The sequence below is a fragment of the Podarcis filfolensis genome (genome assembly GCF_964270895.1).
Source record: "Podarcis filfolensis genome assembly, chromosome: 15".
In the NCBI taxonomy this organism is placed as follows: Eukaryota; Metazoa; Chordata; class Lepidosauria; order Squamata; family Lacertidae; genus Podarcis; species Podarcis filfolensis.
This window is the reverse complement of record NC_139618.1, coordinates 29,208,888-29,233,498: the sequence shown is the minus strand read 5'-3', so window position 1 is coordinate 29,233,498 and position 24,611 is coordinate 29,208,888. Positions and strand designations below refer to the sequence as shown.

The 24,611-nt window shown below is 50.6% G+C and overlaps 1 protein-coding gene across 1 annotated transcript; it reads right to left on the bottom strand.

The window, feature by feature from the left end:
- Window positions 1-7,364: 7,364 nt before the first annotated feature.
- On the bottom strand, window positions 7,365-15,440 carry SCN2B (sodium voltage-gated channel beta subunit 2). Its single transcript, XM_083589130.1, has 4 exons — window positions 14,996-15,440; window positions 11,696-11,862; window positions 10,701-10,911; window positions 7,365-10,431 (listed from the first exon to the last, which is right to left on the bottom strand). Exons 1-4 carry the CDS (start codon window positions 15,063-15,065, stop codon window positions 10,232-10,234), a joined length of 648 nt encoding a protein of 215 aa, XP_083445256.1. The 5' UTR covers window positions 15,066-15,440; the 3' UTR covers window positions 7,365-10,231.
- Between the last annotated feature and the right edge of the window lie 9,171 nt (window positions 15,441-24,611).

Below are 24,611 nucleotides of genomic sequence, written 5' to 3'. Positions count from 1 at the left end.
TCCGATGTTTTTTGTGGCTCTTTGATGTGAGGCTGGACCCGTTCACCACTTGATCATGAGGACCAGAAGCACAGGCATCGTAGACACATCACCCGGCTCAGCAGCAACCTGACAGGGGCACATGGCTGGCTTAGCCCAAATATCTGCATCTCATGATCCCTGCCTGATCAGAAGGCATTCTGATGCAGTGGCGTGCAAGGAAAGAGTGCCAAGGCTGTGAGCTGCTCACAATGCATAGGAACATAGAAAACTGCCATTGGCCTACCTACTACTGTCCACAGGCAGCTCTCCAAGGTTTCAGCTGGGGTTATCTCCCAGCCCTGCCTGGTGATGCCACTGGGGATTGAACCTTGAAACTTCTGCATGCAAAGCAGGTGTGCTACCACTGAGCTATAGCCTTTTGCATACTAATAAACCTTGTAACAGATTTAAAAGTTCAGCATGCACGGGAGGCAGCCAAATTTGGGTTCCTTTTTAGGGACGACAAATGTGGCACAAGGCATGCAACCCTGAGTTGCTGCAGCTTCTAGTGACGGCAGGACACCTCTAGCCATTCCAGTAAGCCTGCACAAATTGGTGCCCCCTCCGAGCCATCTTTCCCCCCACTAACAGAGGCTAGAATTCAGGAAGGGGGTGGGGCAGAAAGGAAAGTAAATTATGAGAGAGAGAGAGAGCATTTAAATGTGCAAATGCTGATCTAGCAATTTTAGGCAGCAATCTCACATCTGCAGTGGGCATTCCTTTCAGTAAATGATCTCAAAAGAAGAGGACCGTTCAGAAAGGGAAGGAGGAAGACCCCCAAAGAGAGGCAGCAGTTGAAAGCACAGTTGCAATGGCTATTGAAGTTGGGGTAATTTCTGGGCAGAGAGTCAGCAGGCAGAACCCTTAACTGGTGAGTCTTCTGCTGGCTTAAGGGAAGTGATAGACAGGGTAGGTCTGAGGGAGGTTGGAGAGCTGCTGCTGCTGCTGCTGCTGCTGCTGCAGTGGCTCCCAAACCTGCAAGGAACCGTGACTCAGGGATTGTGCTGTGAAATAAAGAGCTGTAAAGCTGCCAGAAACTCACTGCAAGCACTTTGGGCACCAGCTCTGCATGGGGAAGGGAGGGAGCTGAATCCATCCTGGTGGTGGTGCAGGATTTCCACTGCAGAGAGCCAGCTCAGGTGGGACTCCTCTGAAGAGCAGCCAGGGCAATGACCCCAGAGTCAGCAAAAGGACTAGCGTTTTACAGTCCCTCTGCCTAAGCAGAGGGCTGGCTGGTTTGCATCAAAATGCCCCAGCATATCACATTCAAGGCTGTTTCTGTGTTGGTGTTTGTTGCCAGCAAGAGTCCTGCTTGAGATGCACTAAGGGGCATGGTATGTGCTTCTGATGCAATGGTTAAGCAGGGAGATCTGAAAAGGTGAAACCCCACAGCAGCCTTTCCCAACCTGGTGCCCTCCAGGTGGTTTTGGATGAAATGCCTAACACTCCCTGGTAGGGCTAATCGGAGTTGCACCTTCCATCTGGGGTGGAAGGTGGATTAGGGAAAGCCACTCCACCCAGGAACATGCACAGCTGCATTGCTGTCAAGGGAACCCAATACAGCACAGACCAGGTACCCACAAGGCCTCCCTGATAGGTACTGGCCTGCTTGGCTCAAGCATTCTTTCATGTAGAGAAGATGGGGAGGCATGTTCAGCACTGAAGGATGAGCCATTGGACCTTCAAATATTTGCTCTTTCCTCCCACATGTTCATGCCTTTGGCACACTCTAGCATGGTCTGCTTTGCTCAGCACTTGGACCACAACCTGGGAATCTCGCAGGTTGGAGATAGCCCTTCCCTCTCTTCCTTGTACCCAGGAAGACTTTGTCATCAGAGGTATGTTCCCTCTGGACATTCAGCTTCCATTTTGCTAACAAGGTTGATAGCCACAGCTGAATCAAGCCTCCATGAAGTCCTTAAAAAGCCATCTGCTTTTTGCCACTACGTGGTAGTCATGACTGATCTCTGTGAAAGTGCCCTTCGCTTGAGCAGAGCGGGTTATTCCTTTTCAGGTCCGCCCCTTGCTTTGGGAAGAGGAGCCCTTCTCCTAGGCAGACTGCCCTTCTCCTCTATCTCCCTTTTTAGAAAACAATTTGCACCTTGATGGGAAGGTGGGGGCTGTTTATGCCTCATCCATGCCAGGTGCAAAGGCTGACTTTGCCTGACATGAGCCACCACGGTGCCCTCTCTGTGTGCTCTCTCTGATTGATCACAAGGTGCAAAAATAGAAATGGGCCAAGGAGTAAGCCCAGCAGGTTTTCAGAAAAGTGCTGACTTAGCTACGTCCTCCAGGAGAGTGGAAATCAGGACATCCCAGAAGATGTTTTGGTCCAGGAGTGGGGGCTGGGAATTTTCCCACATTGGTGCAGAGAAAGTTTTCCTTGGATAGGGATAAATCTCTAATCTCTAAAAGACGTTAATTCCAGATGCTGTGGTTGTTTCAAAGGAATTGGAAAGCTCCTCTGTACATGCTCAACAAAACTGTTGTCTTTAGCACGCTGGGTTCCAGCACAGAGCTATGCCTGACTCAGATGACATTCTGTAGGTGGGCCAACCATGATGTGAGCTTCTTCCCACTCCAGGCTCCCCTCCCTCACCAACTCCCCAACATGCACAGAGTCACATCACAGGTCCTCCCCCCCTCCCCTGCCCTCCCAGAGCACTCCCCCACCTCCACCAAGTTTGGCACCCCTTCCGAGGTGATGTTGAAATGCAGAAGGCTTTGGAGTGTCTCCTTTCTGCTGAGTTGCACATAAGGTGCAGGGTTTGGTTTCAGGAAAATCCAAACATCCCTAGATCTGGAGCTGTCAGCTTCTGCAGACAGGTGTCACCTTCCCAGAGTAGCAGGAAACCAGAGATCCGGGCTTCTTCCGGCTGGAGTAGGTAGGCCAGAGGGTGGTGGGAGACTCAAGTTTCCAGGGCTATTCTGAGAGCATGGGGTAGGCAGACAAGCAGCAGAGTCAAACCAGGCTGCTCCATACCCTCTGCCTGCCCTTGGTGGCTTTGAGACACCTTGACCACTGCCTCCTCCCCCTTTCACTTAGAGCTTTCTCTTGCCAAGAAATGACCCCCTTCTGCAGAGACTGGAGTGGCTCCCCATCACCTCACCTGAGCATCTCCTTTGTGGACTGAATGGAAAGGGCTGTGTGAGTGTGTGGACTCCCGAAAGCCTCCATTGCTGCTGAGGATGCAAGTGAGGCCACACAGCTCTTCCCCCAAGGTGGTTGTAGCCTGCTGCAGTGCTCTCCCCTCCCCCCACAGGCAGAGCTTTGGGGGCCCTCAGATGGGCATTTTATTGTGGGTAAAAAGGTAAAGGTGAAGGGCCCCTGGATGGTTAAGTCCAGTCAAAGATGACTATGGGGTTGCGGCACGCATCTCACTTTCAAGCCAAGGGAGCTTGCATTTGTCCACAGACAGCTTTCCGGGTCAAGTGGCCAGCATTACTAAACCGCTTCTGCCATAATGGAACACCGTGATGGAAACTAGAGTGCACGGAAACACTGTTTACCTTCCCACTGCAGTGGTACCTATTTATCTACTTGCACTGGCGTGCTTTCGAACTGCTAGGTTGGCAGGAGCTAGGTTGGCAGAGTATTGGGAGCTCACCCCATCATGGGGATTCGAACTGCTGACCTTCTGATCAGCAAGCCCAAGAGACTCAGTGGTGCAATTAGTGGTGAATTTGTTCTGCTTTACAGTATTAGGTGTTTTGTGATGTTTCCCTGACATTACCACATTATTGCTCTCTGGGGGGGGGCTATAGGATACCAGAAGCAGAAAAAGAACAAACTCAAGCATTTGCGGTATGAAAAGTTGAGGATAGTGACAGGATATGCACTGACTGGATATGAAGCCTCAGAACTTTTGCACACAGAAATAATATTGTTGCACACCACCCAAATATCTGCCAAGCAGCAGCACGATTTCAGAGGTCCCAGGCTCATATTTCCATTGTGAATTCAGGGCATGGCAAAGACTGCAATGTTTTCAGATATTTGGTTTATTTTACACCTACATATGTACACCTAAAGTCTTCCATGGAGGGGCTACAGAACATTATATCCCAAGTGTCTCTCATTGCCCTAAACTTTATTGCAACAATGCTTGGCATCCCCCTTTAACATTCCTAGTATTAGCTAAATTCTGATATTAATTCCTTATATTTACTATCCAGCAATCTAGGACAATACTGAAAGCAAGGTCATGTATGACCAGCACAAATCATCCTACAGGTGTAATTGAAAATGGGTGTCTGGACTCAGAGTTGCATGATCTCAACTTGCCTCAAAGAAACTATTATTATTATTATTATTATTATTATTATTATTATCTATATACTGCTCTATACCCAGGGTTCTCAGGGCAGTTCACAGAATAAAATCAAGATATAAAAACATAAAATACCTAATAAAAATAAAAACAATAACCCAATAACACCCCCCCAAAAAAAAACATTTTAAAAGGGCATAGGATGTAAATGGTTTCAACCAAAGGCCTGGTTAAAAAGGAACATTTTTGCCTGGTGCCTAAAGGTGTACAATGAAGGTGCCAGGTGAACTTCCCTGGGGAGTCATGGGCCAGTCAGAAATGCCCCCACTGGGGGGGTTCAAGTCCCAGCTCCACCCTGGGCTCACTGGGGTAAACTGCTGGAATCAGATCTCCTCAGCAGGGAGGCCTTTCTTTGCAAACAGGGTGAGGAATTGGGGAGAGCTGTTTCTTCTGTATGGCTAGGGCATTCCATCTTCTGATTCAAAGCATCTATCAGCAATATAGAACTTTGGGGGTGGGGTGCACAGACATACTGCATTGCCAAGCTCCAAACAATAGCCTCAAGATGTTTTAAATGTCCAAAGTTCTTTTTTCAAACCGCCCCCCAATAAAAGCCCTTCATTGACCTCTTAAAAACAGAATGCTTTCTACTTTTGCTTTCAATTCAAAAAAGTGAATTGTTTCTGCCACAAAGAGATGGGCTTAAATTTGATTCAGGGGTCTGCCACAGCAGACTTCTTTGAGCGCCATGGCTAAGACCCAGGTAACGAAATGCCTCTGACCATGTGCAGAGTACCTTTCACCACCTAGGTATAATGGGAAACAGCTTTCCTAATTCATAAACATAGATGTGTGAAAGGAGAAGGGCCGAAGCCCAGAGCAAGAAGACAGGCCATCATAGAACTGGAAAGTTGGAAAGAACCCTGAGGGAATATGCAGCTGTCCCAAATGGGAATCGAACTTGCGACCTTGGTGTTACCAGCACCACGCTCTAAGGAAAGACCTGTCCACCTCCCATCTAGGTGGTCGGACTGGTGCGGTGGGGTCTGCGGGAGGCAGCACTTCGGCCCTTTCAAGTGCAGGCGGGGGCGGAGGAAGGCACTTATCTGATTATAAAGGCTGGGTCACCCTCTCCACTGAACAGCTGAGGGCGAATTCAAGGCCATTTAGCAGTTTTTGTTCTGCGCATCGAGAGCCGTGGCAGTTGCCATCCCTCGGCAGGCTGGATGGGTTGTCGCCTCCCTCCCCCCCCCCCCGCGCGCCCAAGTGCTGATATGGCAGAAAAGGTCCCGGGCAAGGAGGCTGTAGGCCAAGCTGCGCCTGTGTGCGGACCCAGGCGGGCGCTGCACCTTCAGAGCACTTAATCTTCCCACGCTCCTTCCTCCAAACCCGAAACTCAGGGATGGAGCAGTGGGGGCGTCATTCTCCGCCCAGGAACTTTCCTGGCTTCTCTCTCTCTCTCTCTCTCTCTCTCTCTCTCTCTCTCTCTCTCTCTCTCTCTCTCTCTCTCTCTGACTTTCCTTCTGTGGACGGGACGAAGGAAAGTACAGGCAGAGCAAAGGAGGAGTGCAAAGACACCTCAGACAGTTGTTGCTAGGGCCCTGCAACGTGCCCTCGAGCTGTCTTTTCCCGGAGAAACTGGCCAAAGACAGATGGTGACTCTGCAAGCTCCGGGCAAAGGAGCGGGAAGCGCTCACCGACGGAGCGGGCAGAAAGGAAGGAGCCGATCATGCCTGAGCCAAAACTGGGCAGCGGCGGGCGGTAGAGGGTGCTGTCCAGCCGGCTTTGGTCCCACTCTGCGTCCCGGGGCGGAAGGTGCGGCGTCTGTCCAGGACCACCCCGTCGGAGGCCAGCGAGATCGTGGATCAGCGCGCCGGTGCCGCGCCTTCCGCGGGGGTCTCGCGGTTTCCCAGCGACAAGGAGAGGAGGAGGCTCCCCCTCACTCGGGAATTGTTGGCCAGGCCAGGCCCAGGACTGCGAGATAAGCCGCCAGCCGGAGCAGGACTGTCGAACCTGGCGCTTTTCGCTGTGCGCCCTCTGGAGAACAGCAGACTCTCTGGCTCGCCTCGCCTTCATCCCCACGTTCGCGAAAGTGGCTGGAAAAGCGAGCTCGCTGAGTGGACTGGAAGCTGGCGGCAGCTCCCTGGCACGGATAGGGATGGCCTGGCCGCCCCACCCCCGGGCTGCGTTGCCTAATGGTTAACTTGTGCGGCGCTCTATGGAACACACGCGATTGTCATAGACAGAAGGGAGCCAGCGGTCAGGTTAGCATGATTTCTTTCTCATTTCCCCCTAAACCTTTGGTGCTTAAAATTGTGTTCCCTCCCATCGGCACAGTATCCACCGGTGTTGTCTAATACAGTGGTACCTCGGGTTACATACGCTTCAGGTTACACACTCCACTAAGCCAGAAATAGTGCTTCAGGTTAAGAACTTTGCTTCAGGATAAGAACAGAAATCGGGCTCCGGCGGCGCGGCGGCAGCAGGAGGCCCCATTAGCTAAAGTGGTGCTTCAGGTTAAGAACAGTTTCAGGTTAAGTACGGACCTCCGGAACGAATTAAGTACTTAACCCGAGGTACCACTGTAATTTCAGAAGTACTACAAACTATCTCAGCTGAAGTCAGGCATTGGCGGGGTGTGTGTAGGTGTGTGGGTGTGTCCTTTGACTGGAGGGATTCGAGGGAATAATGTTCCCGCCGCCCCGCCCTCCCCATACCTGCCAACGCCTGTCCTTAAGAACTTTGCAAGCGGCTGCTCCAGACGCAAAACCCGCTTCCCCGGCTGAGAGCAGACTCCTGCCACACCCCCAGCGCGCTCCTCTTTACGCCCACTTCCCTGAGTCCACAGAGAAGAAGCTTGCTCTTCGCCAGGTGTTCCGCTTCTTCCGACGCCAAGACGCAGAGCATCCTCCGCCCGCTTTGGCTCAAGAGGAGGAGACGGACAAGAGAGAGGCAGTCCGGCTGGTTCCGACAAGGATGGGCTGCGGAATGAACCTTCAGGCACCACCGTAAGAAAACCATTTAGAGCAGGCGATGATTATTCAGTTGCAAAGGAAAGGTACTCTGCACATGTTCAGAGGCACGATCATCTTTATTATTTAATATGCTCTGGATGTAAGCCCTGCCCTAGGCTTTGTGTTGGGGTGAGGCGGACTAGGCGGCCTTCAGGATCCTAGGGTCCTGCAAACCAGGACCCCGCAGAGTTGCCCGGTCTATGCTCGTGAAGCTGAGGTCTCCCCACTGCCCAGCTGTCCCGGGAAAGAGGCGGAGCTACGCCTGTTCTGAGCTGCGCGCTCTGTTTTATTTCCCTGGACTCTGATTCCGCGGGACAGACCCAGGCAGGAAAAATGCTTACTCCCAACATAGCAGCAGCGGCAAAGCGAAAATACAAACAGCCAATGTGCAAAGTATGGTCAACGAAATCGTTTCCTGACTATGTACATGTGTATAGGTATGCATTATTTGTATATTTGTTTTCCTGCGTACGCACGAAAAGAGCAATAAAACATTCCATAATGTGGCTTTGGTTGAGAACCAAACGGCAAAATTTGGCAAAACAATAAAGAACAGAAAGGGGGCGCCGTCGAGCTGCCGGGTGGCGAGAGCAAGAGGTGTCTGCGTCTCCCCTGGGTGGGGTGGGGGGGGGGAAATATCGAGCGACGGGTCCGGGGAAAGTCAAGCAAGAACCAAAGGCAGCTCCAGGCCCCGGAACCAGCCGACGAGGTGCCCTTGGCCGGCCTGCCCTGCACTCTCCCCCACCCGCATTTCAGTCGTGGGACTCCGGGGAGAAGAACCATCACCGCCTTCTCCAGAGGGGATGTTAGTGGTGTGGGATGTATTGATAGAGCAGCAAGTACAACATTTTCCTGTTGCCCAGAATGGACACACAGGGGGACGTGGCTGCAGACAGGGAGGGCTTCCTGTCATATCTGCTCTGGAGCCTCCTCTCCCTGTGGGTGACCAGGTGGATGGGCGTGACCCCAGCTGTCCATGTAAAAGGGCTGGCCATGCAGCCTTCTTCCCTTTTCCTCTTTTGGATCTTCACTTCTGGATCCCTACTGCTCCTGGCTCTTAGCCAGCACATGGCACATCCTTACAGAGGATGGAGACCTAACTCGGACTTAACTTTTCTCTACAAATGTAACTGTAGCCACAAGATAAAGCCTGCCTTCAGATTACTGCTGTGAACTGAACGTGAGAAAAACCTGTTATTTTTCAAGCAGACTGTGTTGCGTTATTCTTATTTTAAGAGGGAAATAAAGGGGAAATTTACCAGGAACAAGCCAGACTGGGTTGCTTAATTAAAAGACTCTAGCGAGTCATCAACTTGCTTCCAATAAGTTGCAAAGGGACTGTGCTCTGCTGTTTGCTCGCTAGCGTGAGTGAGGAGGGATAATATCAAAACAATATATCCTCTCCTATCCTAAACATTCCCACAAGTGGTGAACCCCCCCCCCCCAAAAAAAAAGCTGGCTCCATTGTCAGGGGAGGCGAGAGCACCACCTTGTGGCCTGCTTAGCAGAGAACGAGCCAATCGCAGCAAGGCAGCAAGGAACGAGGCAGAGCCTTGGCCCAGCCAGATGGGAGAAGGATGGGAGAAGCAAGAGGACTTAGGGGGCGCCTCCTCCCCGTATTCACTGCCCTGCCCTTTTTGTCCCCAGGTGCGACAGTGACAGGAAACCGAGAGCTCCTCGAAGGACGGCAGGGTCATGCACGGGGCCCAGGGTTGGTGGACGATGACCGGGCCTGGAGCCCAGCTGTGACTGAGAGGAAGAGGCACCCAGGAATTGCCTGCTTCGGAGCCAAGGACGCAGCAAGCACCGAGGAGCCTGATCCAGCTCTGCCTCCCCTAGAGCCCTGGTGAAGTTTACAGCAAGAGGCTGACGGGCACTGCCAGGTAAGTGCGCTCTACCGAAAGGAAAGCCGGAGCGTGGAGTGGGGAGGACAGGCCCAGGATCTTGCCCCTCCATGAGATCCAGACCTCTCCTCCGCCAGGGCCCTCCAGGAATGCTTCTCTCAGCAGAAAGCATAGTCGCCCACCCAAGAAGGAAAAGCATGGCGCGGGGCGCGGGGCACAGGCAGCATGCTCTCAGGAAATAAACAAGCAGTCTCCCACCCGCCATCCCCCCAAAAAGCCTATTCCCAGAAAGACCCTCCCCCCCCCAATTATGCTGGGCGTAGGAAACATCAGGGGGTCGTGTGAGTTTGGATGGGGATCAGGGAATAGCTGACACGCGTGAGCTTGCAAATGCCGGTTCTGGGAGGGAGTGCAGAATGTGCCGCCCTTTCGACCTCCCCCTCCCGCCCCGCTGGCAGTGAGTTGCGTTTGGCAGTAGTGGGTTGTGCTTGTGGCTTCTGTAGAAGGAAGACGATTAGTGGCAGTTTCTGCATCAGAAGTGGGAACCTCTGTCCCCCCCACCCCACCCCCTTCTCTTCCTGGGGCCAATGCTCCCCTTCAGCAGCAACACACACAAACACCCCCGTGGCGTCCCCTCAGGAAGGGAAAAGATCCCCTCCAGCGGGCGGAGTTTCTCACGGGGTGCCCCAGGTGACCTGGTGGGTGGGGGCGGGCCAGGAAGAAGGCTTTCCACCCTTGGTGGCGCCGGGCAGAGAGGACCAACAGCAGGGGCAGGAGGAACAGGTCAAGACCTTCCCTGTGGCAAGTTGGGAGGCGAGCCCTCGCTCTCACCCCCCAAATCCTCCCTTTGCAACCCCCCCCCCCCAACTTTTTAGCCCTGGAATTCTTCCACAGAGGAAGATCTGCTCTGCAGCGCCCTGCCCAGCTGCGTGCAAGGTCTCAACGGAGAGGCTTAAGTGGGGGAGGGAGGGACCTCGACACTTCTGACACCAGTGGAGAGTCTTTAGAGGAAGCTCATGGATGCGGGAGGGCGGAAGGGCGGAGTGCAGGAGGGGACCATCCCGGGCCGCCGGGCACCGGTCTACTTGGTGCCTTCATCGGGGTTGCCCTCGCCGTCCGTCTTGCCCTCCTCCTCCGTCTTCTGGTCGTCCGTGTTCAATCTCTGCTGCTTCTTGCGCCGCACGCACTTGACCGCCACCAGCACCAGGATGACCACGGCCAGGAACCCTCCCACCGTGGCGCCCACGATCACGGCCACCGTCGAGTCCCGCTCGGGAGGTTCTGCGGAGGAGACACAGCCGAGACTAGTGGGGGACGGGGCTGAGGAAGGGCACGCGCAGCAGGCTTGATCCCCCGAGAGGGCTTGGAGAGAGGGGCTAGGGGGGCAGGGGGGGTCCCCGCCCAGGCTTTGCAGGAAGGTGGGCTTCTGGGGTGGGCGTGGCCTTTCTAGGACGCTGCAGCATAGCAGGTAAGAAAAGCGTGTTGTTGTGGGGTGGGTCCTAGGGGGAGAGGGAGACCCCAGACGGCAGGCCTCCCGAAGGCTGACTGACCTTCGGTGATCACTATCAGGCTGATCTTGCCGTGTCCCTTCTGCCGGTCAGGGGGGTTCATGACGTAGCAGTGGTAGGTCCCTTCGTCATCCAGCTGGACGTTGTGGAGGGTGAAGGAGACGTCGTTCTTGATGGGGTTCCCGGTGAACTCCACACGATCCCCAAAGCGGGTCTGCTCCATAGGAACAATCTTCAACCTAAACTGTAGAAACTGGAGAGGGGGTGGGGGGCGTTAAGGAGCAGAGATTGCCGCAGTCCACGCAGGAGGCTCTGGAAAGCTGTAACAAACCGTTTATGAACTACGTCTGGGTGATATATCACACCAGGGGAGCCATCTTGAATTGGGGGTACCCAGGAAAGCCCCGCCCCACATAAACGATCACATGAAGGGATCCACGCACACCATTTGAATAGCAATGCCCATTAACTTTGGTTGGGGGGAGCCCTCAAGTATTTTATTGAGGGGGCAAAGACCCCTAGGACTTGGGCTTCTATGTATCACACACCCTTTTTAAAAAATAAAAAACAAAAACAGATTTCAGTAGCAAAGACTATCCCTGGGACATGTGGTTGCAATAAAACGGGTGCCTCTGAGCACATGCACGAGTGCATTCCGCTTGTTCGTGACTTAAAAGGGGCAGCAGAGCTCATCTGTTATAGCAAACACAACGAACAGAGTTCTGGAACCTTAAAGACTTGCACATTTATTGTGGCAACAAGAAACTTAAGCCACGGTAGACGCATGGCAGCTTCGCGTGGAATAAGTGCTACAACCCGCTCCCTCTACCACACACATACATTTACAGGAACCGCATTTGGGGGACGGGTTGAAAGGACTTCCAAAGTCCAGGCTCTGCCGCTAAGTTGTTGCGGCGCCCTCTCAGCTGGGCACCCAGTGCAGGCGACCCAGTTTTGCACTCCCCTCAATCTGCCTCTGCGCCGCAGCATGCTTCGAGGAAGTGACCGCCCAGGTCAGCTGCGGGCTGCAGACTCACCATCTCTTCGGTGCAATTGTCGCATTCCTGGTATGTCCAGTTAAGGGAGAACTGCTTCTTCTCCACCCGGTAGCAGGAGTTGAAGGTGCAGGTGAGGCGGACGGAGGAGCCATTCAGGGCCATGATGGTGAAAGGCGCGGTGACCTCCATGCCCAGGCTGCTTGGCACTGCCGGAAGAAGAGGATAACAGGGTGAGACAGGAGAGGCGAATCTACACCGGTCAGTTATAACTTTTAAAATGTGTTATAAAAATGTGACACCAGAGGGCGCTGCAGAGCAGCAATCAGTCGGCCATGGGAAATTGAACTGAGAGTTATATAGGGTTGTTGTTGTTTTTTCTAATAGCCTTTATTTAATAGCATTTATACAGATCAGTGCAGATCCACCCTCGCTTGCTCTTCCACCCCACCCAACTATTACACACGAAGGGCAGCAACATTGGGTCGGCAACCCCCCCTCCCCTTTTTGGAGGAAGGCGGGCTGCTGACAAAGGACCCTCTGGGAGTTGGTTTGTTTGTTTCTTTCCAAAGGGGAAAGCGCTCAAGACAGTTCAATATTAAGTGATCATTTAAAACGGGATCCCAACTGCACCGGAAAAATGTAGCTGGAGAATTTTATAGAACAAGCCTGACGGGATAGCTCAGTCAGTAGAGCATGAAACTCTGCACCTCAGGGATGTGGGTTCGAGCCTCATTTTGGGCAAAAGATTCCTGCATTGCAAGGGGTTGGACTAGATGACTCTTGGGGTCCCTTCCAACTTGGCAATTCTATGATGGCCAGAGAAGTAGGACGAGCGACTCCTGGTTGCTGTGTGGACCGCTCCTATTCAAGGCGCCAGTCCTGCCCCTTTCCTGAGCACTCCATTAGGAACATAAGAAACTGCATTTATACCGAGTCAGACCATTGGTCCATATAGGCCAGTACTGGCAACACTGACTGGCAACAGCAGATCTCCAGGATTTGAGGCAGAGGCGTCTCCTCCTGGCCCTACCTGGAGATGCCAGCGCACATGCCCTTTCCAGACCTCCCCTCTCCCCTTGTTTTTCGCCCCATCTCGCCAGCATTCTGGCCCAGTTCTTTGGGATTATTCTTTTTTTCTAAACGAGGTTTTTTTGGGGGGAAAGGGAGCGTCTGAAAACTTCCCCGCCAGCCTGATGGCAGAGCGCTCCCTCTCTTGCGCGCGTTGCTGGCGAGGGTTTGGCTACGGAAGGACGCGCGCTGAGCTCCTGCGTCCGCCGCTGTTCCGTCCCGGCTAGGGATGGCAAGAAGCCGGCCAAGAGCCCCGCCGCTTCCGTTCTCCCTCTCTGTTTCTTCGCGCTCATCTCACCAGTTCCTCCCAGGTCCCCTGGCTTTGAAGGCAGAGCCCCCAAAGGGTCTCCCCTCGCCCTCACCTCCTTTATCGATCAGCCGCGCGGGGGCTCAAGGCGAGTTTAAAGCGTGAAACTACAGATGCTCAGAATTGTTCAGTTTCTGATCAGGGCTGGCACACTATATTCTTTTTGTTTGCAGAGGACGAAACGGCGGCTGGGGAGAGCGGGGAGATGCCTGGATTACCTGTCCCAGGACTGAACTAGCAATACCTGCCACCACGTCTGGGGTCTGACATTCCCAGGCTGCACCACTGCTCCGAACCGAAGCTCCTTCCTCGTGGCCCTAAGACCCCACCTGAGTCACCCCCGAGGGGATAATCACGGCAGCGTGCGTGCCCGACCCTCCACCCTGGGCGCATGCTCAGGAGTAGAGGGATTTCTGCTGCCCCACACGGGTATCATTCTTCCCGATCGCTGCTGCAGCTGGGTGGCAGCCCTGGGGCTTTAAGGAGACGCCTGAGGCAGGCAGTCCAAGGTCAGCTTGTTTCTGTCAGTCCCTTTTGCTGACGCCTGGCAAACCGGTCTCCTGGCTGTTCCGAGGAGCCCTGAGTGCTGCAGAAGCTGCAGCCTCTGCAGTGCCTTGAATGCAGCAATTGCTGAGGCAGTTCCTGGCTCGTCAGATGCTGCTGCAAAACTGGAACACATTCAACACACACCTCCCCCTCGCCGTACCCCGGGAGCCCCGAGGGGAAGACGGTGCGCCCTTAGTTCAGCTGGGATCCGCAGCTGAGATCAGGGGGCTCCTCGCCGAGCTGGCTACCCAGAGCAGCGTCTTGGCTGCTCCCTCTTCTCCCCACAAGCCCAGCCGCAGAAAGCCTGGCCTTTCTCCCCCCTCCCCTCATCCTTTCCAAAACGGTCGCCTGCGCGCTTTTTGCAAACCCTTCGCGCTCCTTTTTGGAGAGGCAGAGCGGGCTGTGTGCTCGACCAGCGGGACACAAGCCTTGTAGCAGAGGGGGCCGAGTAAGAAGGGGCTGGGAGTGGGGAGTAGCGAAGGCCCAGGTCCAGATCTGGCCCTGGGTCCTAGGCGCACCCTCCTCGTCTCTTCTCTCCCACATGGAACTGGTGATCGCGGACTGCTGTAGAAAGGTCGCGCCTGGCAGCACGGAGCCAATGGAGGGAGGCTAAGTCTGCCTTTACAGAGGCCCTTTGGAAGGTGAGAGCAGGAGGATCTACTGCTGAGCATCGCCAGCGGTGGCCAGGAAACCCTCGAAGGCTCCCACAAGGCTTCTGAGAGAAGCCCCTATGAATGCTGGGGAGTGGGCGCCGGCGCAGTATCCTAGGGGGTGGGAGGCAGTGGTTTGCCCCTGCTGAATCAAGAAGGGGCTCTCTTCCTGCGGAGTCGCCTGGTGGCAGCTGCAAACCCCCCCCCTCGCCACACCCCACAGTCCAAGCGAGGGAAGAACCTGTGCCTCATTTTGGGAGGACCCAAGCAGGCGTGGGAGGGAGCAACTCTGGTCCCCAGGATAGGAGGCGGAGCAGCATCTGGCAACCCCAGCACAGCTGTGTGTGAGAGAGAGTGACCACATGCACACTGCCCTCAGCTGTCGCCCCCCGCGGCCACTTTCCAAAGATCCAGGCCCTGAGCGCTTTCCTCGGCACTGATATTCTCCGTTGCTGGCGACTGATCCGGCCAAAAATTGTGTAGCTCTGGCGGGGCACCGGCTCTGGCCGGTTCTTCCAGCAAATGCACTGAGGGGCGCTGGCCAGGAAAGGGCCCTCCCCGAAGGCGCCCCCCAAAGACGTTCCCCGCCCGCCCTGGAGCCAAGGCAAAGCGGCGCCTCTTTCTCCTCCCTGGAGCGCAGCTGTCAGTGGGGCTGCGGAGCCGGGCAGGTCCGCAGCGGGCCTCGCCAGATTGCAGCAGCAGCAGCCCCCTCCCCGCTGCTCCCTTCCTGCCTCAGCTCCCCATGCCGGGACCCCAGAAGCCACTTACCCAGCGCGAGGCAGAGGATGAGGAGCGCCAGGGCGTGCGTCTTCGGGGGCCGGGGGGCTTCTCGGCTCATCCTCCGGGCCTAGCGGGGAGAGGGGGAGGGGGCCGGGCGGTGCGCTGCTTGGCTTGGCTTGGCTTGGGTGGAGGGGAGTGTCAAATGCGGGGTTTGGACTCGGAGGCATACATCATGTTCTGGAAGCTTTATGGCGAGGGCTCCAAGATGGCCGGCTGGAGGGTTTGGTGCTTCCCCTGCAGCCGCGGTTAAAAAACGGGGGGACACATCATTTCTGTGGTTGGCGAATCTCAGCAAAGGAAGTGGGAGGGCAGGAAACCCTTATGTGCCGGGAATGAGAGATGCTCCCAGCTTCCGCGGGGGCGGCGGGCTGGGGGAGAGCGGAGGATTAATCTCGACACCCCCTGCCTGCCCTCCCCGGGTTCTGGTCAGGGAAGGGTCATAGCTGAGGGCAAAGCACCGCATTTGGACGCAGAAGGTCCCAGATTCAACCCACAGCAGCATCTCCAGGTAGGGCTGAGGAAAGGCACCTGTCTAAAAACCTGGAGAGCATCTTCCCGCCAGAGCTGATTGGTCCTGGACCCGGAGAAAGCAGTTGCCACTGTTGCTATGGTCTTGGGCTGCTGCCCTTTCCCAAAGAGCAGAGCCGGCGGCCAAAGTCAACTTCTCAGCCACCCGCTTCAGAGGGACGTCTTCTTGTCCTCCAACCCAAACTATGCACGGGGTGCCTCCTGGAGCAAATGCCCATTTCAAGGGCTCCCTCCCCAAAACATGCTGAGCAGGAGGAGAAGGCTGGTAGGGACCTTCGCGCCGGGGTGGGGGAAGAATTCCCTGCTCTGCAAATGATTTATTGCCTGACCCCTCAATTTGGTCCTGGGGGAGCCAAATGCATTTCATATTCCCAGCTAAAGCAACACTACACCGCACAAGAGAGAGAGTAGAGCAGCTCCCCCGACTGGCTATGGGACTCTTACGCGCGCACACACCCTTTCCTCTTTCGCAGCAACTACCCCAGCGACTGGGCAGGGAGGGCGAAAAGGGTCAAGAGTATCAATTTAGGCATCCCAGTGTGCAGTAGGTAATCCAGCAGCCCTTCCCCACCCCCCACAGCGCGCAATCGTCCAGAAGGACAGGAAGTGGCGCGGCAGCATGCTCCAGGCGGGTAGGTGGCAGGGAATGGATGGGTGCTCTCGCGCCTCTTCCACGGCAAGCAAACAAGACAGACCCCACGCCACCCTCTCCTCTCCCCTCCACCAAGCGCTGTTTGCCACGGCTGCTTCCTCCCTCTCCCAGTTGGCCCTGAGCTGCCCAGTCTGCGTTGCCAGTGGGAGCTGCTGGGGACCAGTCGGGACAGGGAGCCAGCGGCGAATCAAAAGCCCCGCTCCCCATACAAACACACTGCAGGCTCCGAAGGCCTCCCCACCCACAAGTGAATGTGGGCTGGGCGAGGCTGCCCCGGAGCTGCCTTGGTTATCCTGCTCCCTTCCTTGGGCACTGGCTGAAGTGTCGGGTGCGGAGAAAGAGCTCCCTTAACTTCTCCGCTTTCTGGTCGCTCCAAGCGCGCCTTGCTGTAGCTGCTGGGAAATGTCGGACGGCGGCAACGCGAAACCAAAGAATACAGCCGGCTGCGCTTCTGCACAGGCTCTGGGTGGCGTCTCCCGGGTCCGCTCAGAAAGAGCCCGCGCGGAGAGGGCGCTGGCAGTGTTGTGGGTACGCTTTGGACTTGTCTCGCATCTGTTGGGGCTGCTTGGCTGCTTAGGGGTGAAGGAAGAGACTTCGCTGCTGTGGGGAAGGGGAGCGAGGAAAGGGACTGTTGAGCCGCTCCAAGCCCCAGCGCAGCGCCCCACCCGCCTATCCCAGAGCCACGTCTTTCTACTGGGGCGCTATCCATAGTCCTGATGCAAGCGGCCTCCCGTCACTCTAGCCTTCCTGATAGAAAGTAATGGTGAGCTGGGCTCATCCTGCGCAGGGAGGAGAGGGCACCGACCCACCAACCTCAGTCTGCACCTGCCTGCCTTCTTGACATCTATCCAGTTTTGTCTTTGCAGGGGGGTGGAGACAAACACAGAATTAGTTGGCTCCACCTGTCTTTGGTTCTGCAAACTGTTATCCTTCCAATCTTCTGCCCTGCCAGTCCTAATGGGCATCAGACCCCAGTGGCTTCTGAGTCCAGATGGTTCCAGTGGCTATTAACCCCAGGTGGAGGTGTTCATACACCTACTAGAAAGAGGAGAATTTTGGGTCTATCACTCATGCTCCTTATGGACTGGGCTAGGCAAGGAGGGCTGAGGAAGCTGGAGAAAGGCCCAGCTCTGTTGGCTGTGTGTACCTGACTTGTCTGAGGCCCTTCAAATTTACCCTGTTGGGCTCAGTCAAATCCGATGCACAGGCCTAGTACAGTGGTACCTCAGGTTAAGTACTTAATTCGTTCTGGAGGTCCATTCTTAACGTGAAACTGTTCTTAACCTGAAGCACCACTTTAGCTAATGGGGCCTCCTGCTGCTGCCATGCCGTCGGAGCACGATTTCTGTTCTCATCCTGAAGCAAAATTCTTAACCCAAGGTACTATTTCTGAGTTTGCGGAGTCTGTAACCCGAAGCGTATGTAACCCGAGGTACCACTGTATATAAGTCATCTCTAGTAGTCACTGATAGCCCTATCCTTCATTAATTTGACAACAGTGACAGTACAGCTCTCTGACTTCTAGGGTGTTTTGCGCTCACAGAGGCTGCCCATCACTACCGTACTGGGCAGGTTCCAACTGGCCCCCTCTGAAGTAGATCCCACTGCACTTCCTCCTCCTTAAATTTAAGGAGCACTTCATTAATATTTCAAGGCACTTTCCTTTACCGGGACAACTTGCACAGCCCAATTCTGCAAAGTCAGAGCAGACTTGCAGCTGAGTCAGTCCCTTATGCTCGTGAAAGGAGTCCTTCGTCCTAAAAGGCAATTGGCAGAGGCCCAGAGTCCCAAGGGGCAGGACCAGCCCCCCTCCCAGAAGTTTGGCACTGCCTTCCAAAGGACAGGGAAATGTGGCTTAATGGGTTTGCTAGGTCCACCGTAGTCCCTCCCTGAAAGACGCAGTATCCCTCTGCATGATAACAACCTCCGGGATGACAAGAGGGGAGAGTGCTATTTCTCCCGTGTCCTGCTTGTCTGTTTCCCATTGAGGCACCTGGTTGGCCACAGGGAGAACAGATGCTAGGACCAGATGGGCCCCCTTGGCCTGATCCAGTTGTAATATTACCTGCTGAGATTACCCTTGGTGGACTAGCAAGCTTTGGCCATTTTCACTCTTAAGGCCATTTCTGTAGGGATGTGAATGGATGCTAGGAGAGGGTATAGTTATTAGATGTTATCCTTCCTCACATTTGTGAATTTGGCAGAGTGCATCCCTTTGCAGCTTAAAAGGGAAGCTTAGATAGGTTAGTTTTAATCTTTTTAGTTTAAGTAAAGTTTAGTTTAGTTTAGATTTAAGGTGCTGGTTTTGACCTTTAAAGCCCTTCACAGCCTAGGACCCTTGTACCTATGGGGCTGCCTCTCCCGGTATGCCCCACGGAGAACCTTAAGGTCCATAAATAGCAACACTCTATGGACTGGAAAGTAAATGGTTACTATTAGCAATGGTTAAGACAAGGAGAATAAGGAAGAATAGTTTAAATTTAAATCAAAATAAGGGAAGATTTGCTGAACAATCGATAAGAATTTGGAATACAGAAAGGGGAGGCATGAGGAAGTCGGGGAAGATAGGATAGGAAATTAGGATATGAAATGATACATGTTTTTTGTTTTGTTTTGGTTTTTGTATGTTTATGTTTGTTGTATTGTGTTTATATGGAAAAATAAAAATATTATAAAAAAAAAAAAAACATAAATAGCAACACTCTAGAGGTCCCGGGCCCTAAGGAAGTTAGATTAGCCTCAACCAGGGCCAGGGCCTTTTCAACACTGGCTCCGGCCTGGTGGAATGCTCTGTCTCATGAGACCAGGGCCCTGTAGGATCTGATTACTTTCCGCAGGGCCTGTAAGACAGAGTTGTTCCGCCTGGCCTTTGGCTTGGAGCCAATTTGGTTCCCTCCCCCTCTTTCTTTTTCCTTTCTCCTCCTGTGATAAGGCTGCATTTTAACATTATAACATTTTAATGTTTTAATGTTCTATTTTAATCTTGTTTTTAAGTTGTATTCATTCAACTTGTTTTTATTATTGCTTGTTAGCCACCCTGACCCCTGACTTGGCTGGGGAGGGCGGGGTATAAAAATTTATTATTATTATTATTATTATTATTATTATTATTATTATTATTATTTAATCCAGGGTGCTTTAAGGCAGACTGGATTCTCCTGGTATTTCTTCCTTTTCTCCCCTCCAAAACAACAATCAGAGAGTCTTGTAAAAGGTAAAAATACCGTATATTTCCATGTATAACATGCCCTCATGTATTTGGGGGACTCAAAATTAAGAAAATGGGGGGAGATTGCCCATGTGTATAAGACTAACCCTCCTTTTAAACATTAATTTTTGGTTAAAAAAAAACTAGTCCTACACAGGGAAAAGTATGGTAATATTCTGCTAGTTTTGATTTTGTTAGTTTTTTGTGTGGTGTGCTTTTTGTTTTCTGTGAATTCTCATTGTTTGGGCCTAAACTGTGAATATTTTATAGACTTATTTATTATTTCAGGTATGACTATACCACTTTTCATCAGAAAGGATCACCAACCAATTTACCAAAAATTAAAATTAAATGCAATATAGAAAACCTCAAAATCTATGAATACAATATAGAAAACATCAAATTCCTAACATAGAATTCCACTCAGTCATAACAAAAGAAAGAAATCCCTATGGAAAACTGCATTTTAAATTTTCCTGCTCTCTGCTGCCATCTGGTGTTGCACGTTTATAGCGCAATCAAATTGCTGTTTCTTTACTAATGAGGCTGAGTCCAAACTCTCAGCAGTTACGGATTTCAATAAAACTCTCAGTACATATACAAAGACATACTACAACACCAGCAATCAAATGCTATGAACTAAAAGCACATTTAGTCTAGGAATACACAAAATTTACGTGGCAGTACATAACAAATATGACATTCCTTGTCTAGAACAGAACTTTAAAAAGAAATGTGAAGTGGGAGAAGTAACATAATAAAAATGTGTAAATGGGACAGAAGTCTAACACTACAGTTCCATGCATATCCACTCAGAGGCAAGTTCCATCAAGTTCAATAGGGCTTACTCCCAAGTAAACATGAACAGGACTGCAGCCAAAATAAATTGTTATGCTAAAAGAACTTAATTAACTGACTTCCTCCTTCCAGGACCATGGGTCAAAAGTTTGTAACTTCCCCATAGTTATAATAACTTTCCATCAAACATGATGCAACTTGAATTGGGCATTATGTAATTACAACTATTTCACAAGGAATTCTGTTTTTGTGAAAGCAAACTTCTGCTTGTAATTGAAACCGACTATAAATTCTTAAGGTGTGAATCGTCATCCCATAAGCATGCAGAGATCTGGTTTCTATCAGAAGGTTGAAGAAAGGACATATTATGTTGTTGATGGGTTATTTGCCACTTTACTCATGGAAATGACTCAAAGCAATTTTACAAGCACAATAGAAATACTAAAACCAACTACAATAAACACAATTAAAAGTCTTTTTTAAAAAAACAAAATTAAAAAACCACACCTATATAAATAAAACGCATGACTAGCCGATCCTTCCCCACCAAAAGCAGCCACAAATACTTAAAGCCCCTTCAAACTAAAAGCCTGGGTAAAAATGAAGGTTTTTGCTTGGTGCCTAAAAATAGATACAGATGATACCAGCTGAGTTTCCCTGAAGAGAGCATTTCACATATAAAGACTTACTTGAAAACAAAACCCCAAGGTGGTTATCACCAATGGAAGCGAAGGCTCAGAAAAAGCTCAATATGGAGGCCAAATGGCCAAAATATTGGGAGATTTTGGAACAAGAAGGTGACAAATTGAAATTGCAGAGTTTTGAGAAACTAAAAGATAAGGTGCGAGATTGGCTTCATTATTTTCAGATAATGGAGGCTTACAATTTGGACAAGAAAATTGGCTTCCAGGTGGGAAAATCCAAACTAGAAATAGAACTTTTAGAACCCAAAACTAAGATACTATCAAGAATGTATAACTTGCTGCTGAAATGGAATACTCAGGATGAAACGGTTAAATCTACTATGATTAAATGGGCACAAGATGTTGGACATAACATTATGTTTGCTGACTGGGACCAGTTGTGGACCACAAATTTACGGCATGTAATGCCTTAAGAGAAAATATTATGAAAATGATATACAGGTGGTACATGACCCCAGTCAAGCTTGCAAAAATTTACCATTTGCCCGATAATAAATGTTGGAAATGTAAAGAAATTGAAGGTACTTTTTTCCACCTTTGGTGGACGTGCCCTAGGATTAAGGCTTTCTGGGAAATGATTTATAATGAACTGAAAAAGGTATTTAAGTATACCTTCCTGAAGAAACCAGAGGCCTTTCTCCTGGGCATGGTCGGCCAATTGGTGTTAAAAAAGGATAGAACTTTCTTTATGTATGCCACAACAGCAGCAAGAATACTCATTGCAAAGTATTGGAAGACACAAGATCTACCCACTCTGGAAGAATGGCAGACGAAATTGATTGACTTTATGGGACTGGCAGAATTGACTGGCAGAATCTGTGACCAGGGAGAAGAATCGGCAGAAGAAGAATGGAAGAAATTTAAAGATTATTTGCAAAAATATTGTAACATCAAGAATACTGAGTGATGTTGGATTGAAATTAAGGGGTGGTCAGCTGTAATGGTACAAAAGAATATGAAAAAATAGTTTTTTTTGTACATAAGTTAAAGTATAAGTTACAATAATTTAAGAAGATGGATAGAAAATAAGGTTTATAGCGGTAATGCTATGAGATAAGGATTTGCTGGATGAACAATTTGAACTGGAATACAAGAAGGGGAGGTATGAGGAGGTCAGGGAAATATGTTATTGGAAAATATGATATGAAATTTATGTGTTTTTAATATTTTTTCTTTTTAATTTTTTCCCCTCTTTTTTCTCTTTCTTTGTGGTTTGTATAAAATGGAAAATTTTAATAAATATATTTAAAAAAAAAAAGAGAGAGCATTTCACAAAGAGGGAGCCACCACTGAAAAGGCCTGTTCTCATGTTGCCACCCTCTGGAACTCCCATGAAGTAGGCACATGGAGAAGGGTCTCAGGTGACGTTTGCAGGGTCTGGGTTGGTTCATGTGGGGAGAGGCAGACCTTGAGATATTGGTGTCCTAAGCCACATAAGGCTTCGTAGGTCAAAGCCAACACTTTGAACTGGGCCTAGAAATTAATTGGTAGCCAGTACAGTCAGGTCTGGATTAGTGTTATGTGCTCAGCCTGTCTTGCCCTGTTGAGCAACCTAGCTGCTGAATTCTGCACTAGCTCTATGTAGCCCTATGTTGCACTAATTCAACATAGAGATTACCAGAGCATTGACAACATAAGTTAAACTATGTTTGTCCTGTCCAGAATTAGGAAACACCATTGTGAATGCATACCGTCTAGGGTTGCCTCTACACAGCTATAAAAAAACGCTCTGAAAATGCTCTGCAAAAAAAAGCCATTTTAAAGCTCACAATGAAAAATTTAAGTGAGTTCCTATTTCAGCTCTACAGTGACATCTGGTGTCACAGTTTTATAATGCATTCATAACGTTTTATTTTTACTAATGTAGCTGAGTCCTAGGACTCATTCCAATTCAAATCTAAGGGGAACCACTAGCTGACATTGAATTTTAACTTCCATTAAGAACTGTTTGATGTTGATAATTGGTTACTGATTAGCAATGATTTTGTGTGTGTGTATCCATATAGATATATATAGTCATATATTTTCGTGTGTGTGTGTGTAATGCAAACTTTTTTTGTTTAAATGTGATTAACAACTAAACTCCTCATTAGCATAATAAATGACAGCAACCCCCCCCCCACGGACAAGCCTGCCCCAATCTCCTCTGAATTTCCACTTGCACATAACAATGTTGGCTGCATCATGACAACAAAATATGGAACATTTCCTGAATTCGTGCTAAACCTCTCGGTATCATTCCAATGTTAACATACAAACTGATGAAGCAAGCAAATATTTTATGCTTCTGTAAGGCGCATTGAGTGGTTTTTGAGAAAGGCAACCAGGTTAAACAACAGCAATAACTACAATCCCGCCAGACAACTAGTCTCTGCTTGCTCTGAGATTGCAAAAGGGACAGGCAGAGGCTAATCTCCAATCTTATCATTGTGGGACTACAAGCTAAGATCAAAGCTAAGTCTCTGCCTGCTCCTGGCTTGAACTTTGAGCTACCTGGCATCAGAAGATATGGATGGGGTGACTGACAAGTGGGCGCCCCCTCTCACCTGCTAAGAATGACCCACAGAGTTCTCAGGTTGAAAAATGTCCCCAGCCCCCTTGCATTAAACCAGTGGTGCCTGGGGAAGCAAGAGACATTTATCTAAATGCTTTTCATTTTAGGCAGTGCTGGATGCTGGTGGAAGGGGGAGGCTTCCATTTTCAGGGTGATGGCAAGGAAGGAGTCACTCTGTTGCACTCAATAAACTTCAGCCAAGGACTTTCACTCTTATACATCTGAAGGAGGGAGAAACAGAGAAGGGTGGGTTTCACATTTCAAAGAAACTTGATAGTTGCTCGAGAGGAACTTGACCTGGCTGCTTTTAAGGTAAAGCTCTCCAGCGCTGTCAAGCCATTGCCTTTCCACAAATTAAAACAGATCAGAGGCCCCAGCTGGAACAGATGGCGGGGAGGGGGCTGGAAAAGAGCCAGTCACATGTGACCAGGGCAATGGCCGAAGGAGCCCTCCCAGCGATAGGGCTGGGAGTGATGACAGGGGTGATGACAGGCCCAAAGGGAGCCAAAGGAAAGGCATCCAGGCTCCAGCCAGATCACTTTGGTAACACTTGTAGGGACCATGCAGACCACCGTGGGAACCCTCACTTCCTTGCCAATCTGTAGTTAGAAACCAGGGCAATAGGGCTTCATGGGTCCATCAACACTAAAAGCCTTTCAGAACCCCCATGTCCTCGAACCAGTAACCCTCTAAGAAACAGATGCTGGAGACAAAATCAGAGAGTTGTTGCCTACCTGCCCTGACCTCCCATCATTATTTTTCATTTTCTTTCTTTCTTTCTTTCTTTCTTTCTTTCTTTCTTTCTTTCCATATAATATCTGGTTTATTAATTTTTTTAAATAAATCACATATTTTAACTCTAACTGCATGTACAAGTAGCCCTTTTTTCTTTTTGAAATCATTTTTATTTTATAACAATCCAAATGCATACAGAGATTACTCTGAAACTCAAGATTTCCCCCCATCCCCTTCATGGGTCCTATTGTCAACATTTACAACTGCATATTATTCCATAGTCTATATTTTATAGCAATCCATATTGTCCATAATGTTTGTCACATTACATTAGTGAGATTAAAATCCTGCTAATGTTTCCATCTGCTTGCAGTGCTCTCTTAAATAAAATATATTTTTTTCCCATTATTTTTAAAAGTTTTTGA

Bases quoted from the DNA above. Each gene is read 5' to 3' on its own strand.
- SCN2B (XM_083589130.1), bottom strand. From the start codon at position 15,065: ATGAGCCGAGAAGCCCCCCGGCCCCCGAAGACGCACGCCCTGGCGCTC. The intron at 10,912-11,695 runs GTGAGTCTGCAG...CCCCCTCTCCAG, and splicing joins ACAATTGCACCGAAGAGATG to TTTCTACAGTTTAGGTTGAA. The intron at 10,432-10,700 runs GTCAGTCAGCCT...TCTCCTCCGCAG, and splicing joins CCTGATAGTGATCACCGAAG to AACCTCCCGAGCGGGACTCG.